At 42.3% G+C, this 24,486-nt stretch overlaps 2 protein-coding genes across 2 annotated transcripts in view; both read left to right on the plus strand.

Annotated features, from left to right (window-relative positions):
• tmem51b (transmembrane protein 51b) overlaps nt 1–7,743 on the plus strand; it is a 7,867-nt gene extending 124 nt beyond the window's left edge. The window contains exons 1-3 of the mRNA XM_029432184.1: nt 1–198; nt 5,201–5,635; nt 6,275–7,743. The exon at nt 1–198 is cut by the window's left edge and continues 124 nt beyond it. Coding sequence (XP_029288044.1) covers nt 5,214–5,635; nt 6,275–6,716 — 864 coding nt within the window. The 5' untranslated portion in view covers nt 1–198; nt 5,201–5,213 and the 3' untranslated portion in view covers nt 6,717–7,743. The remainder of the gene's footprint in view (nt 199–5,200; nt 5,636–6,274) is intronic.
• A 1,316-nt stretch (nt 7,744–9,059) lies between these two features.
• skib (v-ski avian sarcoma viral oncogene homolog b) overlaps nt 9,060–24,486 on the plus strand; it is a 31,421-nt gene continuing 15,994 nt past the window's right edge. Inside the window, exon 1 of the mRNA XM_029432635.1 lies at nt 9,060–10,359. Within this exon, the coding sequence (XP_029288495.1) occupies nt 9,466–10,359 (894 nt within the window). The 5' untranslated portion in view covers nt 9,060–9,465. The remainder of the gene's footprint in view (nt 10,360–24,486) is intronic.

Here is a 24,486-nt window from a genome sequence, read left to right on the forward strand (position 1 = left end):
CGGTTTATATTTTATATATTTAAAAAAACCGCTTTAAGATTTAAAAAAACAAATCTCAGTTTAACGGGGCATCGGTTGTTGTGTACATGTCCTCTTTCTCTTTTCCCCCGTGATCTTCCTGAAAACACCTGCGTGCGTGATTCAGGTAACTCTCTGGTGAAGAGGGAAGTTCCTTCCTGGGCACTGAGCGGCGAAAAGGTAAGGCCTCTTCCAGATCACCTTGACCACGTTATACCCTAACCAATACCACTACCAGGCTCACCAGAGCTCGTGGATGGGATGTGAATTTATTTTTATGAAGTGTGTCCGGATAAGTTGACTTTTTAGAGTAGCTCCTGTGAGGGGACGTGTCCTCCCTCTGAGTCCCTTCCGACTTCACAAACAATAAAAGTGCTGGCTGCACACTTGCTGAAGGACGTACAGACTCGGGTTATACTTTAATGTCATACAGTAGCCTAATAGAAGCAGCATTCAGGCCTGTCATTATTACAGGAGACACTGCTTTTTCGTTAATGTTGGAAATATGATGTAAAACAGGACACACCCATGCGCACCTCCCAGCCTGTAACATGCAGGACAGCTCGACATTTTTGTGTTGAGAAGAGCAGAGGCCATTAGAAATAACACAGGTCAGCATGCAAACTGACAGAATCACAGACAGACCAAGACACCTTGGCAATACAGTACATTTGGTTCTGTATAACAGTTCATATATGTGTGTTGTTGATATATGCAGTAGGGCTCTTAAGTTAACTAATCGGTTCATTTTGGTCTTAGTCGACTAAGATGTCTTGTGTCGGTTAGTCAACTCTTAATGCTTTTTTTCATGCTGAACGAATGATTTTACAGATCTGTCAATTAAAAGAAACTAATCGACTAGTAACTAAGAATTTCTTTCGTCAAGGACAGCCCTAATTTATTCAGGGATCAAACCACCTGTAACCAAAGTAGTGATGCACTGATGCAGCTGTTTGCTCTACTCATCTACTGTAGAGGAACCTGGCAATACTGATCCGATAGCAGTGTAACCTTTTTCACAGATATAAAAGCTGTATCATTTTAATCGTTTTTATGTGAGGTAAACTAGGGTTATGGATAACTGTGGCACTAAAAACATTATATATTTATTTTTATTGAATTTTATTATGACCAACATAGAAATTGTATTTAATCAAGGTGCACTGGGTCTGATGCTTTTTAATAATTACAGAATGTGTTTCAGAGCTAGGTAATATGGCTGTAATCAAAATATAACAATAATATATTACAATATGACACGCGTATGCAAAATAACCTATAAAATCATTTACAATTAGATGTTCAATGCATTGAACTGTATTCCACTTATTTTTCATAAAGTGCTGTAAATTGAATGATAATGTAATAATTTGGAGTGTAGTCATCATCATCATAATAATAATAATAATAATAATAATAATAATAATAATAATAATAATAATAATAATCCCGATCTAAAAATACTATAATGGAATTATTGCTACTGAAACTATATGATTTATTAAGTTAGTTTCACAACATGAATTTAAAAAACCCAATAACTTATTTTTGTGGTTTTCACTTACATTTTAATTGATAACATACATTTAAACAAATTAATTTTATAATACATGATATAATTCGTAGACAATAAAATATAACAATATTGAATAATCACCTGGCAATACTGTATTTATTCCGAGAACTCAAGTTCTGGCAAGGGGTTTTAAATGCAGTTGATATTTATTATTATTATTATTATTATTATTATTATTATTATTATTATTATTATTATTATTATTATTATTATTAATTCATTAATTAAGAAAAATGTATAGCACCTTTCAAAACATAATTACAAAGTGCTTTACAACAGCAAAAATAAAAACAGAATCCATTCAAATAAAAGCATTCTAAAAATAATAAATAATAAAAGTAAGAATACAATGAAATATCCAACAAGATATTAAAGTAATAAAACAATGAAATTGATTATTAGACATACTAATACAAATACATACAAATGATTGCGTAAAAGTGCATTTAACTCTTTACAGTGTACACCAAATTGCAAAGTATCTTCCTTTCTAACACAATCGCAGTGTGTGTCAAAATAATGTCAAAGATTATTTAATTACATCACATTAAATAAATGTCAGGAAACGCCGGCTTCAGTATGACAAGGAAATGCACTGTGATACTGGTGCCTGAATCAGAATCGTTTGTTTGATCGTCCTCTACCAGTCAGCAGCTCTCCATGCCCCCTATATTAACTGCATCTGGCCCTCCCTGCCTATCCCATCATGTCTTTATCAGAACAAAAGGACAGAAGTGTAATTGCAGGGTGTGCTTCGTATAAAGGGTTTGACGAATTAATTTGCGTTTTTGCATTTCCACTGACAAATTGCCAGATTACAGAAGTCCCCTTAGAAATTCTGTAATCTATATTTTCACTTGTTAAGCTTTATTTTTGCTGTTACACAATTTCATATATTATTATCCAAGATATTCAAATTCCACAGTATAATAACAGTGACAGAAATGGATGATAATACATTTCTTCTGCTTTTAGTTGATTGTTTTTCAGCCCTTTTGAGCTGCATTTTGTGTACAAAAAGTGCCATTTAAATAAAATTTCTTATAGTTTTGTACGTTGCCTAATTCTAATATGAACTATATAGGAATCCAGGAGGGAAATGCAAACGCAATAGAAGCTGTAGTCTAAACTGCTTTTTTAAAATTATTATATGAAAACACTTTAGCTTTAAAAAAGGTTTAGTTTACTCTTTTTTTTTTTGTGTGTGTCTTTTGCTGGATAAAGGATTTTCAGGTTGAATACTGATCATCACAGACGATGCACACTTACTCCATGCCACAAAAGTTGTATTGACTACGTTTCCATCTTCGTCGACAAATGTTTGCAAAGTGGAACCCACACCCACATTTATACATAATGAACAGCAATAAGCAAACAAGCTCTGGGATGGCAGATGTGGTTAATCTAAAACACCCCAGGTGAACCACACACCTCCCTGACGGAGGATCAAGGAAAATGGTGTTTTTAGCCGGGATGAGATCAAATTTCATCTGCATTTGTCTCAAGCTTAGGGGAACATTTTGAACTACTTTGGGTAGATCTTTCAAAAGAATTTTTAAAAGTGGATCAGAGCTCAAAATGTGTCCGTGTTTTCGTATAATCTTTTCAAAATCTTAACCTCGGGTAGACTATTTTAAAAAGCACCAGCACCATTATTCGGTGGAGGTTTCAGTCACTCTTCCTGTGTTACAGTGCTGAAGCTGTGTCAGGCAGCTTTTAGCTAACTTTCCTTATACCGTCTTTCCTTTGACTCAGTATTCTAATTCATCCGCTTGTTTGTCACTTTGTTTAGTGCAGATCCTCCTGATACGACTGACTGATGAAACGATTGCCCATGTGAGAATGAACTGCTGTCAGTTTCTTTTCCATACAGGTCTCGCATCAATGAAGTAAATGAGTGTGTGGACCGTGGTGATCTAAAGGCTTTTATAGATTGACTTAAGTACCAATGTAGCATTTTATGAACACTGCAGCACAACCTAAACATTGTTGCACACCAGGTGTTGCACTTTGTTTCTAATGAATACTTCTTGCGGGATGTCATTTTTCGAACATGTTTCCAAACACCTGACCTTGGCTTTAGTTTATCTTGCAGTCGTCACACAACTCACTTCAGTAGAGGCAGTAGTAGAAGAAGCAATGTTTTTGCAATGGAGTATTTTTCCAAATATTTTCTTCTATTTAAATACTATTTAATTTACTCTTCAGCTCTATAAACATATTCAAATTTAACAATGTGAGTAAAAAAAATGACTGTTTGGTTGAAGCAATACAGCTAGCTTTGTGTTAAAGGCTGACCAGGAGAAATGTTGAAGTTCACTGTTTTTATTGCAAGAACTTCTGAAAAAAGGGGTCTCATCTTTATAGTTTGATGTACCCAATAAAATGTATGCATACATTACAGACGGAGAGACGCATTAACATGAACACAAATGGTACAAAAAATGATTATACACCACCTCTCTCACACTGTCTCAACCCAAAAGAAAAGCATCATGAGCTCCACAAAGGTATCCATTTTGCTGGGTTGTATTAAATCGCATTCAATTGTGCAGGCGTTCATCCTATTTTGTCCACCCCCTGCATGTCTGGGACTCATTTACATAAATTCTAATCTGCTTTACTGAATGTTTCATAATGAACGTTGAGTAATATATTATTATTATTATTATTATCATTACCGTGACCATTTTTTCATGTCGCTACATTCTTTGAGTGTGAGTCATCCTCTCAATGATACTGTCTTACAGTTGTTTCATGTTAAGACATGTTTGGAAATACCTGCACTTGTTGTTTTATTTTAAACTGTTTTTTTGTTAACCTGCTCTCACTCACACACACACACACACACACACACACACACACACACACACACACACACACACACACACACACACAAAACCGGATCACAGCCAGATTTATTACAGTGACAATCAAAATCATGCTGCAGAAATTCAATCAGGACAGGTTGTAATTGCTTGTTTCAGCAATAACATGCTTTTTTGACCAAATCCGAGCAGGCTTGATGCACACCCATGTCCCATAGAAAACAAACTCCCCCATAAATCTTGAGATGTACAACTTTTGAATGAATGTGAACACACATTGAACGATGCATTCGAAACGTGCGTGCTGTAAAACAAAAGGAGATAAGAAGCTCTTGGAGACTTTACTTTTAATTTGACTCTTTGTCAATGTGTGACTGATGGTATATGAAGCAGAGTGGGGGTTTCTGGACTCTGATGAAGGCCACAAGCCAAAACGCCTTTATCTTACAATAAAGTTGTTCTATATAGGCCTACTAAAAGGGAGTTGCTGACCATTGATGGTATATGAACCATGTGATTTAAAGCTGAAGCAATTATTCAATTATTCAAATGCAAGAAAATAATCGGCAGATTAATCGATCATCAAAATGATGGTTAGTTGCAGCCCTACATGTGACTGTTAATCTACTTCTGAGCCGGCCTGAACTTCCACAAGACTCCATTCAATCATTAGCTGACGGCTGGTTATGACAGTAAATGACTGATGAGCAAGTGTAGGCCTACTACACGAAAAAACCCTAGTTTATACTCACTGTGTTGCTGCTCCTCTGTTTTGCAGTTTGTCCTCAAGGATGTGTTCCAGTCGAGGTTTGTGCGGCGACAACAATCGTACCAACAGATCCTCGAGCTCAGAGGGCAGCGGCTCAGGCGCTCACTATGCCCTGTGTGCCCTGGGAGTGGGACTCATCGCCCTGGGTATTGTCATGATTGTATGGACTGTGATACCGCGGGACGGAGAAGACCCGAACGGCTCCCCCACCTCGTCAGGCAACTCCACCGGTAGCCCTGGCAGCGATGATGCAAATGAGGAGGCCGACGAGAACACGAAATCTTCAACAGTGGCTATGGTGCTGGTTGGAGTTGGGGCAGCCATATTGCTTTTATCCATTTTCCTCGGTGTGAGGAGCAAAAGGAGACAACGCAACGCAAGCAGCCAGCCAGCAGCAACAGGAGTCCCCCTCATGAACCATGTGCCAGGACGGCAGGAGGAAGCGTGAGTATAGGCTTTTGTTTTGTACTCTTTATTTTTACTAGATGTTGTTTCAATTGTTTCAAGTCCAGCTAAGAAACTAAGTGACTTATTTGTTATAAAAGTCTTTATGGGGAGGAATTAACGTGGCTGGACTCAACTCGACACAGCTACACAAAACAACGAGCTCAATGAAGTTAAAAAGCGTTGAGGCTTTTTAGTTTCTTTCAGCTCATTGTTTTTGCTTCAAATGTCACACCTTGTTTTGATTCGGTCTCACCGATCTCATAGCTGGACTTTCGGCCACTGAAGGCAGCTGTACACTAACTGCTCAGCACTAGACGGCACACAGACAGTTTACTACAAGCTGAACATAGTCGATCGTTTAGCAGCTAAAAAGCCAGATATTTCACCCTGGAGTTGGTGGAATCCAAAAACAGAGCTAAAAGAGATTAAATATTGTACTTATAGTTGATAGGTGGACACAAGCACGACTCTAAATGAATGATAATGTTGCATTGTATCTGCTGGACACTTCATCAATATAAAATGTGATTATATGTCAGTGTTGTATCGTTATCGCAGGTTTAAAGTTTAATTATTTAAATCATGTGTTTTGTTTCACACTGCACTTCCTCACTTCCTCTTGCATTCTTTCTGCAGAGCTGCAGACCGAACTACATTCAACGTGCCGAGCTACGAGGAAGTCGTTGGCAGTGATGACTACCCCGTCCGCAACAGCAATCTTCGCAGTAGCACCTCCCAGCTGCCATCCTACGAGGACATCATAGCTGCTGTGGAAAACGAGGGAACAGGGCCCACTGACCACCCAACGGAGGAAGTCCCTCTTAATGGTGCCGCAGAAGCTCCGACTGAACCTGCCGCTGACCCTCCTGGCCTTAAATCAAACCCCAGCTTGCCCACCCGCAGCACCAGCCGGGCCAGCCGTTTACTGAGGCCACTCCGAGTGAGGAGGATCAAGTCAGACAAACTGCACCTGAAGGACTTTCGCCTCCAAATCCGCACCCCCACACAAAATCCAGTGACCATTGAACCCATCACGCCGCCACCGCAGTATGACAATGAGGTGCCTGAATTAGGCTAGTGTCTCTCGCTTATTGCCGTCTCCCGATGAATAAAAATATCTCTGTGTTAAATTGACTAATGATAACATTTCTGAGAACCCATCTTCAAGGTTGGTATTAAGTAGGTTAAATGTGGCTGCGAGCGATGGAGGCCGTGCAGCGGACACACTCCTGAAATAAAAACATTGTCCTTATCACTGACTGTGGGGTCGGCATATTTATTCTGTTATAAAGCATAATTAAGTTTGTGTGAAAGGATCAGCTGTCAAAGTTGAGTTTCTGTTTTAGACGCCATGCAGGGGTTTCTGTCAAACCTGTATTTCAGTTTTATTTAAAAGCTATTTGTGTGTTGAAATGGACAATATCCTGAACTCTTATATATGTTTTTCATCTAATAGCAACATTAAGAATTCCTGGTATGTTGATAATGATTACATTTGGAAAAAGTTTAAACCATATTGTTGTGATTCAAAAAGGGGAAACTAAATGCCTGGGAGATTTTAAAGTGGTATTAAGCGTCATAAGCATTAGATGTGCAACCTTTATGGGATTTGTAACTCTGAAGAAAATGCACTGAAGACCAACATGTAAGATGTATTAGATGTTTGTGAGAGCTTTTTCTGTGTAGGTTGTTTTTAAGTCTATCGTCTTAATCAAACTGGTTCTTAAAACCATTGTGAACTGTAAAATACTGGAAACACTGAGAACAATTATAATCTAGTGCAACAGTAACCGGAGGAAAACAATTGGAAGTTCTGCTATGGGATGTGATATTAACAATTAAACATGCTTTGCTTTATAGGACTTTTATAAGTGTTTCGATGTTTAAACTATGCAGTATAATGTTTTTAAAAAGTGGTGAATAAATGTTTTTCTATTTCATTATGTCAAGATTTTATATTTTTGTCACTCAAACACACAAATGAAAGTAATTGTTCATTATTATTATTATGATGTTCCCTGCTGTAAGTTTGATAAAGCTGTATTTATTTTTGAAAGAGATGAATATTGTCTTTGTACTTTCAGTTAATAAAATGTAACTGTAGATGTTTGCTTTGTTCTTTTCTATATTGTGTCACTTTGACAAACTATTTGACTTTCTGCTTTTGCACCAATGCGTTCATTGGTTAATATTTAGCTCCCTCCAGTGGTTGAAAAGGATAAAAGAGCAAAAGAGGTTGATTCAAGTTACTTATTAGTTATCAGTAAGTTATTCGCTACAATAATAACAAGAAATAATATAATAGTATAAAGTTTAAAATAATTGTAGATATAATATCTTAGTTATATTATGGAGGTGTAATATTGGTATTTCATTTATATTTAAGTTTTTTCCCATTTAACACTTAGATGCAAAATGTCATATGTACACTCCTGCGTCCGTAAGTAGGTAAAAGATTACCCGTAACAGAATCAAAAGTTTTGTTATTAATAATTGCATGATATCTCTATAATTCTGCCCAAAGTTATACCGTAGTTACAATTATGCTTGTTTTTAAACACATTTAAAAGCATGGAATGAAAAACACAGAACAATTTATTAACTGATCACAGCATGCTGGTTTATTGCGTTTTACAAGCCAAGTTTTTGCTTAACTGCTATTTCTAAAGAAGTAATGTGTAAAATAATAGCAGCTGGTGTTACTAATGACAGCTGAGGTGTTGTCCACTGACAGAACCGAGGCTCTAACTTTCCATGGGAAATGCATATGGGTCGATTTTCATCATAAACAAGATTTCAGAGGAAATGTGAAATATCTTATCTAACGATCTATAATGTCTGTCTGTCTGTCTGTCTGTCTGTCTTCTGTCAGTCCGTCCGTCTGTCTGTCTGACGTTCTATACCTTGACTTTAAGTAAAGTACCTCAAACATGTACTCAAGTAAAGTACCTCAAACATGTACAATGCACCTAGTTACTTCCACCACGCCATGTTTCTACTGTTACAGGTTGACCGCCTTAAGCAAATATACAAATATACAGTATAGCTTATTCTGAATCATCTCATGTTCAATAATGTTTCTAAAAATGACACAAATGCTGATTTCTAAGGCATGAACATTTAAAATACTAAAGTTCCAACATCCACTATATTTTCCTAAGCCCCACCCTCCCCTTGGTTCAGAGGGATTTTTTCTTTTTTTAATGTGCAGCTGCCATGTAGCAGAGGGAGGAACAGCTGGTTGAGGGAAGAGCCAGCCCGGGGAGTCAGTCACATTCCTGGCTGGGATTCAATGACTGAACCAGACACAAACAAACAGAGAGGGCGAGAGAGAGAGAGAGAGAGAGAGAGAGAGAGAGAGAGAGAGAGAGAGAGAGAGAAGAGAGAGAGAGAGAGAGAGAGAGAGAGAGAGAGAGAGAGAGAGAGAGAGAGAGAGAGAGAGAGAGAGAGGGAGACTCACACATTGAGTGAGTGGGGAGACAGACTGAGAGTACGCCAGACTGAGCAGACTAGGCATATTTCGAGCGCACATTAGGAGTGCGTAAAACCGCAGGAGCGTAAAGAAACACGGTACCCGGTGATTGTACGTTGGATAATACGAGTTTTGAGTCTCGGAGTTGTCGACTTTAATTGCGTCTGCTTACAGGGACAGCCCTTGTGAATTCAGCAGCCGTCAGTTTTCTGAATGGACGCGCTGGGAAGCTTCTCCGGTGACATGGAAATGCGCGTTATTGAGCGTGTAGCCGGATGCTGAGGACGCCCGATCCGATAAGTCAATTTCAGCTTTCATTTTGAGTTTTGAACTATTTTCCCCACCCGGTGACAACATGGAGGGTACGAGCTTTCAGCCCCATCCCGGACTTCAACAAACTCTGAAGCAGTTTCATCTGAGTTCCATGCGCTCTCTCGGCGGACCGGCGGCGTTCTCCGCTCGGTGGCACCAGGACTCGTTCTTCGGTAAAGATGGAAAATCCGTCGAGATGATGCTCACCCTGCCGACTCATACACCTCCAGTAATGTCCGGTCCACTTTTCATCCCGTCCGACCGCTCCACGGAGAGGTGCGAGACGGTCCTGGAGCGCGAGCCCATCTCCTGCTTCGTAGTCGGCGGCGAGAAGCGCCTGTGCCTGCCGCAGATCCTCAACAGCGTTCTGAGAGATTTCTCTCTCCAGCAGATCAACTCGGTGTGTGACGACCTGCACATCTACTGCTCCAGGTGCACGGCGGACCAGCTGGAGATCCTCAAAGTGGTGGGTATCCTGCCCTTCTCGGCTCCGTCATGCGGGCTGATCACTCAGACGGATGCTGAGCGCCTCTGCAACGCTCTCATCTACGGCGGTACATACCCTCCTCACTGCAACAAGGAGTTGGGCTCCTTGGAGTTGGAGCGAAGCGAGAAGAGCTTCAAAGTCTATCATGAATGTTTCGGCCGGTGTAAAGGCTTGTTTGTCCCGGAACTGTACACCGGCCCGAGTGCCGCCTGCATCCAGTGCATGGATTGCAGACTCATGTTCCCTCCTCACAAGTTTGTGGTCCACAGTCACAAGAGACTCGAGAACCGGACGGTCCACTGGGGATTCGACTCCGCCAACTGGCGGGTTTATGTGCTCTTAGACCCGGACTACACCGGGAAAGAGGAGAAGAGTCACTTGGAGGAGCTGCTTAAAGAGTTAAAATCAAAATATGATCCGACGGGCAAGCGGTCCAGTAAATCGTGCAGAGTAAGTGTGTTCTGTTTCACCTTGCTATTAACCATCACGTATTGTCTTTGAGGTATGTTATTTGTATCAGTGGATATTTCAACAGCCTCAGGCCTACTATAGCATCTGCATTAATTAACATTAATTTTGAGGAGTCTTCCTTCTTTTCAGGCCTGTCACTGTCTTCTTTGATTGATTGTTTGTATCTTTTCCAAGTGTTGCCATTCTTATTAGGCACCACTAACAGAGTTTCAATGCAAATCACATGTCACATCACATCTTTGTGTGTGTAACCCTGCACTGTGAAACACCTCATATGGAGCCTCACTCACCTCATATATGTCTAGAAGAGGTGACAGGGAAGCCTCTTACCATCAGCTGACACCCGTCAGAATTCCTCCCATCCTCCAAAACTCACCGGTCCACCCCCCACCCTCAGGGTTAGCCAAGGGCATCTGCATTATGATAAATGGAGTCCCGATGATATATTTTATTAGTGTGAGAGGGGAGATGGGGGCAGGGAAGCCCATTATGGTGCCACGAGGTGGGGAAGGGGATAAGAGTTTAATGAGGTTTGGGATATGGAAATGTTTGTGTGTGTGTGTGTGTGTGTGTGTGTGTGTGTGTGTGTGTGTGTGTGTGTGTGTGTGTGTGTGTGTGTGTGTGAGAGAGAGAGAAGAGGTTTTGGCTGGTCAGGATAAGGTGTGTGTGTGTGTGTGTGTGTGTGTGTGTGTGTGTGTGTGTGTGTGTGTGTGTGTGTGTGTGTGTGTGTGTGTGTGTGTCAATGTCCAGGCTCCTTTCTTGGGTCAGAGATGTTCAGTTTTGGACAAAGGGCCAGGAGACGAGGTGGCTGTTCCTCCGTCACAGAGCAGCTGTTGTGTGGGACTCTGCTAATGAGTGGGCATCTCTGTATGCATCACCATGGTGCTGCTCCAGTCTGAGTAGGAGCCAGAAGATGTCTCACAGGGAAACCTCAGTACTCTCTTTGAAAAAATGCTCATGAAAATGCTGTTGGCTTATAGAAACATGTCTAAAATAACGACATGGGGGAGGTTATCAGTCTTGAATGCAGCACACACGCGTCCACAGCTGATTTATAGCATGTTTTCCCACAAATTGGACACAGACTTCTGACAACGTCTTTGTACAGTCAAGAAATATCTGTCTGTACAAAAAAAGTCTTGCACCTGTGGCTAATTTCATCCTAACGGAAGTCAGCAGGACTTGATGTATCACCTGTGAGTTATATATTTTCTCAAATTGGTGAGTCCTGCGCTGACAGTCTTTCAGTGTCTGATATACTCGGGGTCTGAGCATCATGAAGGGTGCGTGGCGGAGGGGGGCAGTGCGCGCTCGCTGTGGTTCACTGTCAGTCGTGTCCCAGTTAGCAGACAGGCCTGGTCCTCCGGGAGCTGCACACCAGCGCTCCCCCATACATCAGCCTGACAGGCCAAGCTGCTGAAAGGCCGGACGGGGGTTCACAGACGACGCTTGGCTCTGCTTACCTATGAAACAAAAACTCAATGTTATCGGCCTGCCTCAGCCTCCCTCTGATGTCAGAGTGTTTTATTAATAAGAGACAGCCGCAAAGGTTGCTTCCTCTGCCTGTATCATCTGTCTAGACTCCCACCTCATCTACTGTACAAGGTGGTTGGTGCAGATACAGCACTGGTGCAGGAAAATGCTGAGAAGATTAATGCTGATGTAGCATGTTTTTATTTTTTTTGTGGAATAGTTTTGAAGTGCAGTTTGCTAGAGAGATCTAAGTGTGATATATAATTATTCCAGTTTCTTTTATTGATAGGCAGTGAATGCAAGAAGTGAAACATAACCAGCCTCCTCACAAAAGCAGAAGCCGGTTAAGAGGGGGAAAGAAGACCAGTGAACCTTTGTGTCTGTTTTGCATCAAATCCAGCATTTGATCATTGAGCACTTTGCTTAATGGGCAGATGAGGGCAGATTGCTGAGAGGAGGCTGCAGACTCTCTTATTCAGATGCAGGGTGTGTGTGAGCCAGGCCTTGACATGTGTTGTCAAAGGGCCGTGACCCCTGACCTTTCCCCAAAGACACTGACCCAGCCTTCCCCCATTCTTTTCACACCATCCAATCACGTGCCCTTGTGTCCAGTCCACTGGCCAGATGGCTGTCTGATAAAGGATGGAGGGATATACAGTGGACTGATAACACAACTCTCAACTGCAGCTTGATTCCAATAAAACATCGCCATTTTGTGATGCTTACAGTGCTTTTTTATTTCAGATCCTGGGTGATTATTTTGCTGACACACTGCCCAAAAATGTAAATTTCCTGGCAACTGAGTCCATTTCAAATGACTTCTTGCATTGTGTTGAACCTTGCGTGTAATAATTCAAATGTTAACTTTTCTGATTAGCATTACAATTTTAAGAAAGAGGATTGGAATTGCAAAAACTAGTTTTTTTCCCTTCAAAGTCAAATACTTCGTAGCATTAACACAAAAAAAAATGTGATCAATCATCTGACTTAGCGGAGAGTAGAAGGGGACTCTGGAGAACCGTGTAGGACCCTTCTTAATGGAATGGATATTAAAGCCATTGAACTGAGGCCAATTTATGCCATTTCACATCCCATTGTTCTCCTCACTCGATGAAATTAGCCTCAAACCTGCAGCAAACCATTCATGTGTGTGTCGAAAGGTAAAGAGTTGTGTGTTTTCAGTTATTAGCTGTTATTAAAAGTGACTGAAAAATACCTCTTTCTCTATCAGGTTACTCTGTGTTTATCCGCACTTGTATGTGTGTGTCTTGTGGTATAGCGAGTATATGAGTTGTGTTTGTATGTAAACAGTAGAGTGTAATGACTGGATCAGCTGTTCGGGCCAGATTAAAATGAGCTCTCTGCCGGCTCATTTCCATTCCCATCTGTCTGCTGACCTCTGGGAAGCCCTGAAAGCTGACAGTGTGCATCCCTTTGGTCCTTGATGGGCCTGTCTGCCCAGTGATGACCCAGTCAGCTAAGACCCAACCCACCCACATCACCCGTATACACATAAAGTCGTTTGCATTTAGTTCAGATGTAGCATATTTCTAAATATCTCTCCTGGTGTTGCAAATTCATATTTTTGGTAGTTTGTTGTGTTTAATTTGCCTCTCCTACTTCTCTCGGAAACATCATTCTTTTGAGAGCAGTCACCTAACTGCCTAACCCCCCCCCTGCCCGCCCAACTCCCCACTGACCAGCTCCCACACCCCCCTAAAAGACCATCACCTCGTCTATACAGTGACTGCTGGACGGAGCGTTTTGGCCAAAGCACGGACGCCGTGTCAAGGCAAAGGGGTGTCAGGCGCTCCCAGGGGTTGTGCCCTCCATTCTGTCAGGGGTGACCCCATGTTAAAAGGGTGTCAGCTGGGGTGCTGTCATGGGTGATGTCTGCTAAAGACCTGCCGCCTCCTTTGTTTGAGGACCTAGCTTTCAGAGGCTGTGAAGTGCAGCCATTTCTCTTAGTTAGTGCCTTGTTTCTTTGGGTGCTGTGAGGATTGGTCTGCAACCTCCGTCCTCTCCCGGGGTGGGAAATCCATGCTTGGGAGTTTGCCCTGTCACTGGTTTCCTGGTTATGTGCTCAAAGACAGATTGGAGCCTGTGGTGGTGTCTGCATGTCTGATGGAGATAGGGCTGGGCCATAGTTCAATATTATTGTCTACAATTATATGATATTCTCTCACAAATATGTGTTGCTCAGATCAATGATTCTGGGCAAGTTTAATCAAAGTCTAACAAAATGAGTTGTTTCATTTATTTTTCTTTACACAAATGATGAGTTTGGCCTCAGAACAATAACATTTATTATTTTATATGTGATTTTGAATACGTTTGCAATCATGCTCTATATGCTTTTTTCTTAATATTAGAAAATATCCATATTAATATTGTGATATTGAGAAGTTATATTGATTTTAACCACACTGGCTTTTTTGTTTAGATGTGTTTAAGCGGGTAAATTCAAATATATTACAAATTCCTCCATAAAGTTAATGTTATATGTTCAGATTCTTAACTTAACAAAAAAAAAGTAACACTATGTAATGTTGGTTCTGTAAAAGTATTAACGTCAAAATGTACTTAAAGTAAGTAAAAAGCAAAGGTCCACGTTAATCTTTAACAATGCATGATATTATTTTACTGATCATGTGTTTTGTATTTAAAATCTGCGGTCAAGTAACTGCAGTGGAGTTAAAAAATACATTATCTTCCTCTGAAGTAGTGGAGTGTATTGGAAATACTCAAGTAAAGTACCTCAAAAAGTAATTTACTTAGTCACATTCTAATGCTATATATTTGGATGACTGTTGTTGCTTTAAGAAGATATGTAAACATTTATAAGAAAAATAGTTAGTGTATAAGGCATTCATGCTTCATTTCACTCATATTCAGAGGATAATATTAATGATACTAAAATCAAAGTTTATTTATATCGCACTTATGATATAATCAGTGGTTACAAAGTTAAAACACACATTTACATATAAATGCATACAAACACATTCATGTTATCGATATTATATATGTTTTAAGTGGGTTTTTAGAAGAAAATATGGCATCACTTTATTGAACACACCCATTTAAACTGAAAAAAAGCATTTCTGAAATATCAGACAATATCTAGTCTCATTTTTTGCGATATCAGTATTATGCCAACAGACTATTGCCCAGCTTTATTTCCGATCATTTCATATGGACAGTGTTTTGCTCCATTCCTCTCTAAACCTCGATGACACCGCACAGTGCTAATGTGTGAAAGACTTCTTGTGTAACTCGTGGAGTGAGGGAGGAGGATGATTAGTGTTGATCAGCGTTGATGAGATGAGGGAGGAGATGAGCCCTGGCTGTGACTGCAGTCAACAAGCCAGACAGTCCGTCGGTCCGTTAGTGGCAGAACAGATGCCTGTATTGGGTTAGTGTTATTCCACAATCATCATCAATTCCTCCTCGATCACCTTCCTGATTTCCAGCTCTGTGATTAAGAGTCAGGCCCATCTGGTGCAGAGACAGGAAATCCTGGAGTCTGCATCTGCTGCTGGCTGAGCTACTAAGCTGCTGTAGTCGGTGGGGGGGGGGGGGGGTTTAACTCTGATAATCCTACATAACCCCTGGAATGCAGAGACCACAGTGCACATCAAAACCGTCATCTCCTCTGGACAGCGTCTTCAGGAACACGCATAGACTCAGACATGGTCTCTCTCTTCTACTTTGGCATCCTCACAATTTATAACCAGTCCCTCTGGAATTTTGTAATTAGAGCATGAATTAGATATACTGCGGAGAGTGCGTTACATGGAGAAACCAACAGTGTAATTGTACATACCAGTTCAAGTTTTCTGATGAGACTTTAGAGGCCAGACACATGAGAATGATTGCAATATTTATCCCCTTAAATGTTCTCTCTGTCTCTCCCTAATGACCCTCAGCTCTAAGCTACATAACTGTTAGACCACATTGGAGATGTGCTAATGGAGCTCCAGCCAGAGCAGAAGTAGGCCCTGCTGGTGCCATATGACAAATCGGCATGCTGCTCTCGCCTACAATCCGCCCACCGACCACCTCCAAAGCTATCATAAGGATTAGCTCACGCAGCTAAACCAAACAGACTGCTCAGTGTTCAGACAGCATTTGGCCCAAATCTTGTTCTTGCCTCCTGTTTTGATGGCTGGCAGATCACAATCGGGGCCGCTATCGTTTCACTTGCAACTGGTGCGGTGCCAAGTTACAGCACGGTGCCGTGTGCGGCTGCGGGAAAGAGGAGAATGAATGTTTTAAGTATTTACACGACTCCCTTGCTCTATGGGATATGCATAATTAAAATTTTCGGATTAGGATGGTTTAGATTAACTTTAAATTCTCTGCTGGGTTCAGACGCGAAGGATACGCAGAGGGGTGTGAATGTACTTTTGTCTCCGTGTGCTAGTGACATAAAATCTCAGCGCTAGATTCTGGAGGAATAGTTGACATTACAGACCGGTTTTGTGTATGTGTGTGCGTGTGGGCAGGTGTGGACCTGAACATTTAGAGGTTTCAGTCAGACTCCACACACTCTCAAAAATTACTCGTCCTCAGTTGGAGTCTGCTCCGTAAGCTTGTGATTGGAGGGCGGCTGTGGTTGCTAAGCAGAGCTGCTCTTCCTGTGCTAAATAAGAACTTCGTGCTCTCTGGCTGGTGGGCTCAAAGAAGCGCGCCAGAACACACACAAAACACACACACACACACACACACAGACCTCACAGTGCATAGACCTCTTACAGAACAGAGACCTCACCCTCCTCCATTCACTGCCCGTCTTCTTTCATTGTGACCTCCAATGAAAGTCTCTCCTCTTGCTGCTGGTGCTGCTGCTTTCCTTCCTCCTCCTCCTCCTCCACCTCCACCACCTCCTCCTCCTCCTTCTCCTTCTCCTCCTCTCTGCATTACACACACTTCTCCCACGGGTCAGCACTGTATAAAGCTCCCCTCTCCATCACAGAGACCTCCATGTCTGACACCTCCTCTGCCCCGCCACCATCACTCACCTCCTCCATTTGACACCTCCTCGACCCTGTAGGACATATAGAAACACACGCATACATACACACACACACACACACACACACACACACACACACACACACACACACACACACAGACACAGGCTCTCCTCCTCCACTGAGATCTCCTACTGCACTCCCCCTCACACTGCATTATACTTAGATCTCCACCTCCACTGTAGTGAGCACATGCTGTATCAGTCTGTATTCAGACTGGCCTACATACGCCGCACATGTATCACTGTACTGTTCCAGGGGCGTAAGGGCTGATCGTTTAGTTTTGAAGAGATGAAAACCAGCCATCTGTCTGAGTTTCGTAGATAGATGGATAGATAGATAGATAGATAGATAGATGATAGATAGATAGATAGATAGATAGATAGATAGATAGATAGATAGATAGATGGATAGATAGATAGATAGATAGATAGATAGATAGATAGATAGATAGATAGATAGATAGATAGATAGATAGATAGATAGATAGATAGATAGATAGATAGATATGGAGAGGTAGTGCTACTTTGTCAGGATGACCTCATAACCATCCCGTATCTCCTTTTCCAGGCTTGTTTCAAGAGCCCGCTAAATGAACAAATGAGTGGGCTCCACATTATTTTCGGCTCTCTCCTATTTGTGCCATTACAGACGCCTATCATTGCACGTATCTGCTCTGCCGTCAGGACATTGCATCTCAAAATCTGATCGAAGAGCACTGTGTCTTCTCCCTGACAATCCGCACGTACTGTAGAGCTCCGGGGCCGACCCTCTAATAAATGGTTTATTTCTCTTAGCTTAGTTTTCGCAGGGGTCAGAGCCTTGGGTTGTATAGCAGAACAATCATTCAGTGTTGGTGAAAAGCTGCGAGCCCCTGTGTGCTCTTCAGACCAGCTCGACATGCTTTCTTGCAGAGACGGAGCAATGCAGCATTGTCAGCAGGCACCCGTATCAAATGAATTCAGCACAGCTGTCCTAGCAGACTCTATTGCAGTGAGGTGGGGGGAGTTATTTATTCAGTATTACAGTCACCCCGGGATCCGTCATGGTCACTCTTTGCCACAGCATCATCTGGTCAGGTGGCCCTTTTTTCCTTCCTTGACCTTGCTAGTCTTGTTTATTACCTCATTGAAAAGCACAATGGACTGAATCTCAGCAAATGCATCCCGATTTGGTTTCTCTAAGTGTTTGCCCCACCTTGCTCTCACTTTCTGCTCTTTCGTTCTGCATCAGTACATCAGGGTCTTCATTGATAAAGACAGGCGTACAGATGGGCCACAGTTGCTCACATGCTGAGGACACCTCTTCCCTCACCCCCCTACTTCCCCCTTTTTGCAGGTGCTTAATAGTTGCAGGGTTGCCCCGCACTGTGCTTGCTATGCAGGCTGCCCAGTAGGGCCTGCCTGCCTCCCGTGTGCTTGTGGCGTTGACAAGCGTCTGGCTTTATTTGCAGCTAGTCGACGAGCACAGACATAGACAGCCATGGCCTGAAATAGAGCAGGCCAACCCTTTATCCTATAATGAGGGGACTATTATAAGCCTCGTGTCTTAAGCAGAGAGTATCACAGGTGTCAAGAGAAGAGCTAGTACACGCATCATCTTGAAAATACGGATAGCTGCTTTTCAGATTATCACCTCTTGTTTTGGCACCAACAGTCTTAGTTTCCTGCACAGGAGTGTGTGTTTTAGTGCAAGGTCAAGTGACCTTTCATTATTAACTTTAAGAGAGGGTTAGACAAAATATGAAGATTGCATGATTGTTTTAGAAGAAGAAAATATGGCTATGACACAAAAACATGAAGATATTTTGGAGATAATCAATTCACTTCTGACCTTGTATCAATTGAAAGTTTAAAATCAAATGCAAAGATGATACTCTGGTCGGGGCATCTGTCCCATATGGAATGTATGAATTATTCCAGAGGTAATAGCCGGGCATTGTTGGTGCACTCATCTTCACAAAGACGGCCATCTCTGCATGTCCAAATTTAATTCACCCCTTTCAGCTGCCGAACTGTACAGGCTTCTGATATAATGAGTCCCTCCAAAGAGATTAGTCGCCCTATCATCAACTCAGCTCCCTAATTTCTCTGCCTTTGTTGTGGTGCAGGCTGTACTAAATGGGATAAAGGGGCTTGGCCGGACACAGTGGGAGGAAGTGGCTTTTGTGTCGCTAGCAGGTGCAGTGGAATGACAGTGGTGGGGTTTTTTTGTGATGTATGCGTGTAAACGTACATGCATGGTCGCATGTAAGTGTGTGCACGTGCAGTTCTGCGTCTGGCCAGGCCAGGAGGGTATGTGCTCCCCCAGTGCCGCTGAGATACACCAGGAACCTCTGGAGCTCGACTTGAACCCTCAATCACAGGGCTCCTCAGGGGTTTGCAGTAAATTCTTCAGGCGAATGGTTTTCTCTCCCCTTCCTCCTCCGCCTCTTTCTCTCTCGCTCGTTCTGCTCACATCTGGTGAACAGCGCTAGCACCCCTGTCATCTTTTACTGCGTTGAGGTCATTTCCACCCTATCGGTAAAGTGGAAACACATGATGTGCAGGGTTCGGCCTTAATGGGGTGGGGCTGGCATGGACCAGCACTGACACAGCTTTACAGCCGAGAGCTGCCAAAAACAGCCTCTCTGTGGAATGCCTCCGACTTCAAAATTAAAGACATTTGGGCTAAATAATGTTAGAATGCTTATATTTACCCGTTCGACACTACTATAATTACTTTTTTTAAACATGTAGGATGTTAACATGTTTTTCCTGTAATGAATGGACAACTAAAGCACAGTTGAACATGTCATTCATGGTACTTTGGAACTGCAAACAAAAAGTCAAGCATTGTTCTGGCTTACAGAAGGATATTAAGTGTATAATGAATAACAACTCCGGAAAGACATGTTTCTCCTTTTGGAGTTTTTGTACCGCCGTTCCAAGTTTTATTTTTGCTGTAAAATACTTCCCTTCACTCGCTTTTTCCCTCTTAATTATATTATTGATTCCAACTGGTGAGCTAGAGAGACTTTGGCAGACACTCTGGATAAAGGGTGTGTCCTCAAGTTTAATTGGGATTCTCCTTTAGCAATAATGTGGATTTCCTCAGTTCTGTGTCCTGCTGCATCTTCAAATACTTCACACCACAGCTCGCAGTGTTTGTCATTCTCAGTAATCTGAGCTTGTGTCATTTGTGAAAACTCAGCTCAGCCATCTGACACGTTGTAGTTGATTTCTTGACAGTGCATTATTAGTATCAGCTTTGTAGGAATTAATTGTTCTGTCACGTTGACTACTTTTTACGGTAACATTTCTGTCAAGCCATCTAATATATAAATATCCTTTAGCTGCAATCAAACCACGATTCTGTTTGCAATGACTTAAACAGTTAAAAACATTTTACCCCTCTTAGATCATTTATTGCTAAAGTATCTCAATGGAATAAACAGTTTTACTGTCTCACTTCATGGATCTCAATGTGTCTCCAAGCAAATTCCAGTCACACTGTGGTTTCCATTTTGTGGTAGACAGAGCTGCAGTGTAAAAAGGGGTGGGCTGCAGTCAGTCCGTTACTGCTGTCTGTGGGTAGACTACAGGCAGAGTGGCTGCTAGCAGCAGCTGCATGGATTTTTATTCCTGCTGTCCAACAGGACTCCATCATAGACTGCTGCAGCACTCGTTATTGAGGGCACACACTCCTGTGCTGCATGCCTCTGTCCTCATTACCTCTGCTGCAGCTTAGCTCTCTGCCTTTGTTCTCTCTCTTGGCTTGAAACTGGAGAATATGGAGAGAAGTGCTGAGGCTGCAGTTAGCTCGGCTGCCCACAACTTCTGCCGCACAGGAAAAAACATAGCACAGACAACCACCACCCCCCTAAGCCCTCTTGTCTACATATTTCCACAAAGCCAACGCACAGGGGATGCTCTACTTTGATTCATCATCCTGACTTGGATGCAGGCTGGTTTTCACTGTGCTTCTTACATTCTGGCTGCTTGTGTCGCTTGTCTGAATTAAAGATTTCACTCTTAAGTGTATTTGTGTGCTGGCCTACTGACCAAATGCCCTCATGGCCAATCTGCTGTGTGAAAGATCCAATAGACTTGTTCCTCAGAGGCGTCAAACAGCAGCCGTTCAGAGTGGCTGGAGGGACAGTAAACTTTTATCACACTAATAACCCACAGTCACAGCTACCTTAATGGCTTAGGCAGCCATGCCAGGGGTTGCCTGGAGGTCAGGTTGAATTGCAGGACATAAATGGTAGATTCCAACCGGTAGAACAAATAAAGAAGAAAGGAGGGGCATCTGTGAGGGGGACAAAGTTGTTATTGGAAGAGCAGATAATCACTTAAATTGATTTGCAATAAAAGGAAGCCATTGATTGGACTTCTTCTTTATAACAAGGCGATCTGTGGCCTTTTAACCCTCTTTCCCACCCAACTCTGCACGCTCACAAACCTTGGACTCGGTCCGAGCATGCCGTCAAAGGGCACAACTCCTACACAAGTGACAAGTGAGTGAAAACATTTGCCCAGCACTCGGTGAAAACATCGGTCTGAGAAGCTGCAGAAGAAGAAGTGTGAGAAAGGGTGATTTGTTAATGGAGTTTAAATCTAAACTTTTTCTCAGATTCCTCTCCCTCTGGCTGAGGTGGACGAGTCTTGAGAGTGTTTGTTTTAGGTGAAGTCAGCGCTGGAACAGAATGCTGTGAACCGCAGGCCAGACTGTGGTTCTGCGGTTCAGCTTCAACCTGAATGCAGACGGCTCTGTTTGTTTTGCTTCTCCGTTTCTCAGGGAGAAATTTAGACGCTGCCAAAGTCCTGCGCTCACACCCAAGGCACGCAAATAAAACCCCTTCACACAGAAGAAGAAGAAAAAATGTACCTGGGTGTAGTCGCTACATCTGGACCTCAGCACCACCCCAGAGCAGGGGTGCACGTCTATTGGTGTCTCTGCTGTCGGGCTCTCATCTTGTAAAAGGGCTCTTTGGGAGATGAGATGGCGTTTGATTGTTTCAGTGGCAGGATGTTTGTGTGTTTTGTTCCAAGCCTTTTCATAAATAGCAGTTTTTATGTTGCTGAGGTCAACTGGTTTTACTAGACTGGAGAGGCAAGTCCAGAGGCACGGAGGCCTCCCCACCATCTGGCAGCCATAAAAGGGGGAGCAGGAGGTTTTTAGTGGGGGTTTATGGGATGGTAGGGTGAGACATTGAGGGAGAGGAGAGACAGAGTGGATGGTGGACTCTGGTTGCCCCCGAGCTGCAAAGCTTCCTCTGCAGTCTGAATGACAGGTCAGAAGTTCATTGCCTTTTTTTTTTCATCCTGCATCTGCCTTGTAAGGTGAAGGAGGTGACAGTTGGTTCAGAGTTCGAGGGCAAAGGAGAGGACGTCACCGTGAAGCTGTTATCACGGCTGCAAATAAAGATACATTCTGGGCAAGAGATCTTTGTTTTCATTTAATGAGCTGGCTGTATTTTAAAAGCGTTTCAAAAGACGGTAGCTCAGTAAGTATGTGTCCCCTTGTTGTTGCATTGCCGTCAGCTTGTTATGCTATGCAGAAGATCAGATCTGAGTCCTACAGATGGTGCAGAATTATGTGGCTGCGTAAACACTGGTGATTCAATGACTTGGTGTTGTTTGGGTATGCGTCACCCTCTCAAAGCGCCCTGCACACCACAGAGTAACGAACAGTAAGTTGTTTTGTACGACGACAGATCCAGATCTCTTTTTGTCCAGAAACAGCCTTACAGTCAGGTGGTGGCTTTACTTTGTTTGCACATCTGATTTAAGTGGGGAATCACAGCATTGTTAAGCCATGAAAATGCTAAAGTTTGAGGCCAGAGAGATTCTCATGGAGATTTCTGCGATGAATACACTCCTGAGAGTTATGTTCTGCTGGAAGATTTCTTTCCCAGTTTTAAGAGCCTGAGCTGGAGCCGCCTGGTCCATCTGAAGCTGGATGCTCAGCCTTATAGGTTTTCCAGAATGGGGTTATCATTGCAGAGGACTGTGCTGCTTTGCTGACTCTGGCACTGATACCTCCCATAGAGATTTCATCTTTTGTTATGCTGCAGCTGAGATGTGTTAACCCTTTAGCCCCTAAGATATTTAGGCGAAAGAACATCATGGAGCTCTGTTTTACCCACTTAACGCTTCCATGTCACTGTATGTACATATATACGTTGTGTAATATGACATTAAGAGTGGAAACCAATATGTTTGTTGTATAAATTAGTTATATTGGCCTCTTTCTCTCACCGGTCTTGGGTTGAGTTTTTAGACCCTCTGCCGCTTTGCACAGTTTGAAGAGACGAAAAGTGCTGACGGTAAAAGAATGAGAGCGTGTTTGGCAGGCACGCCCTTGTAGGTTTCTGTGTCACTCAACTCTAATAAATTTTTAATTGTTTCCTTGCTGTGGTATAGAGCTCAACATGGCTCTGCTCAGTCACACGCTATTTAGGCGGCTCATGCTCGGTTTTAACTCATAAAATAGGGGGAATAGAAAGTGTAAGGTAGGGATTTTCACTCATTAAGACCAAAAAATCAGCAACATAGGGACTCTGCGAGTCATGTTACTGGCCGTTTTCTCACTTCTAGAAAATGTTTCAGCAACATTTTAAACATGGAGACCAACCGTTCTTATTGTATTTTGACTGATACAAATAAACCCAGCAGGATTTTCCTGTGTCTCTATTAGAGCTGCCAAGATTAGTATATAAAAAAAAATGTTTTGCTTCAACGATCAACAACTATTTTGAGAATCAATTTATCGATTTGTTTTTAAAGCAGAAATGTTTTGAGGTTCTAAAACTTTCCTTCTCTACAGGAAAACAGTTAAATTAACATTTTGAAGACATTTGGGGTCCAAAAAATTGTGATGGATTTTTATACATATACACCAAACAATTAATCGTTTAACCGAAAAAATATAATCTGCACATTAATCGTTGATAAACAAAAAATAATTGTTACCTAGACAACCACAGTGTAATGTAACACCAGAGGCTATTTTTATAGCATCAACCTTTCATTACATAGTCCGATTAGTATTTTTAGGTTTATTTTGGAGTGTTTCCATAAATTATAATGACAATGGTATTATTTAATATACTTCCATTGCCAAGAACGTTGATTGCACTTGACAGACTTTAAAGAAAGCATCAAAGAGACTATCAAAGGCAGCCACAATGAAAGAATCCAGCCACATATCCGCTGAGAGCCTCTCAACATACTTTGACCTGTTTGTTCACTCACATTTTGCGTCATGTAAGAGTCTCAAGCTTTAAGAAAAGGAGTGAAATAAAGCCCAGGCCCTTGATTGAGAGGCTGGAAATGAAGGACTCTGCTCTTGCTCCGTCCACTGCAGTGATTCAGGGGATAAAAATGTGGCCTGTGTCTCTTTAAGAGCGCTGGCCTGTCTGCAGAATGCATCAGTCCTGTGGAGCAGACACAGGCCAACAGGAGGAGGGGGGTGAAGGGAGGAGCGTGGGGCTGTGCGGAGGGAGGAATAAGGACAGGAGGGAACAGCCGCAGTCTGGGCTTCCAGCCTCCTGGCTAGACTGCTGAAAGTTATTATTGAGTTCCTGTGTAGGGCCTCCCCTCCCTGCGGCATA

This window comes from Cottoperca gobio, chromosome 5 (assembly GCF_900634415.1).
Source record: "Cottoperca gobio chromosome 5, fCotGob3.1, whole genome shotgun sequence".
NCBI lineage: Eukaryota > Metazoa > Chordata > Actinopteri > Perciformes > Bovichtidae > Cottoperca > Cottoperca gobio.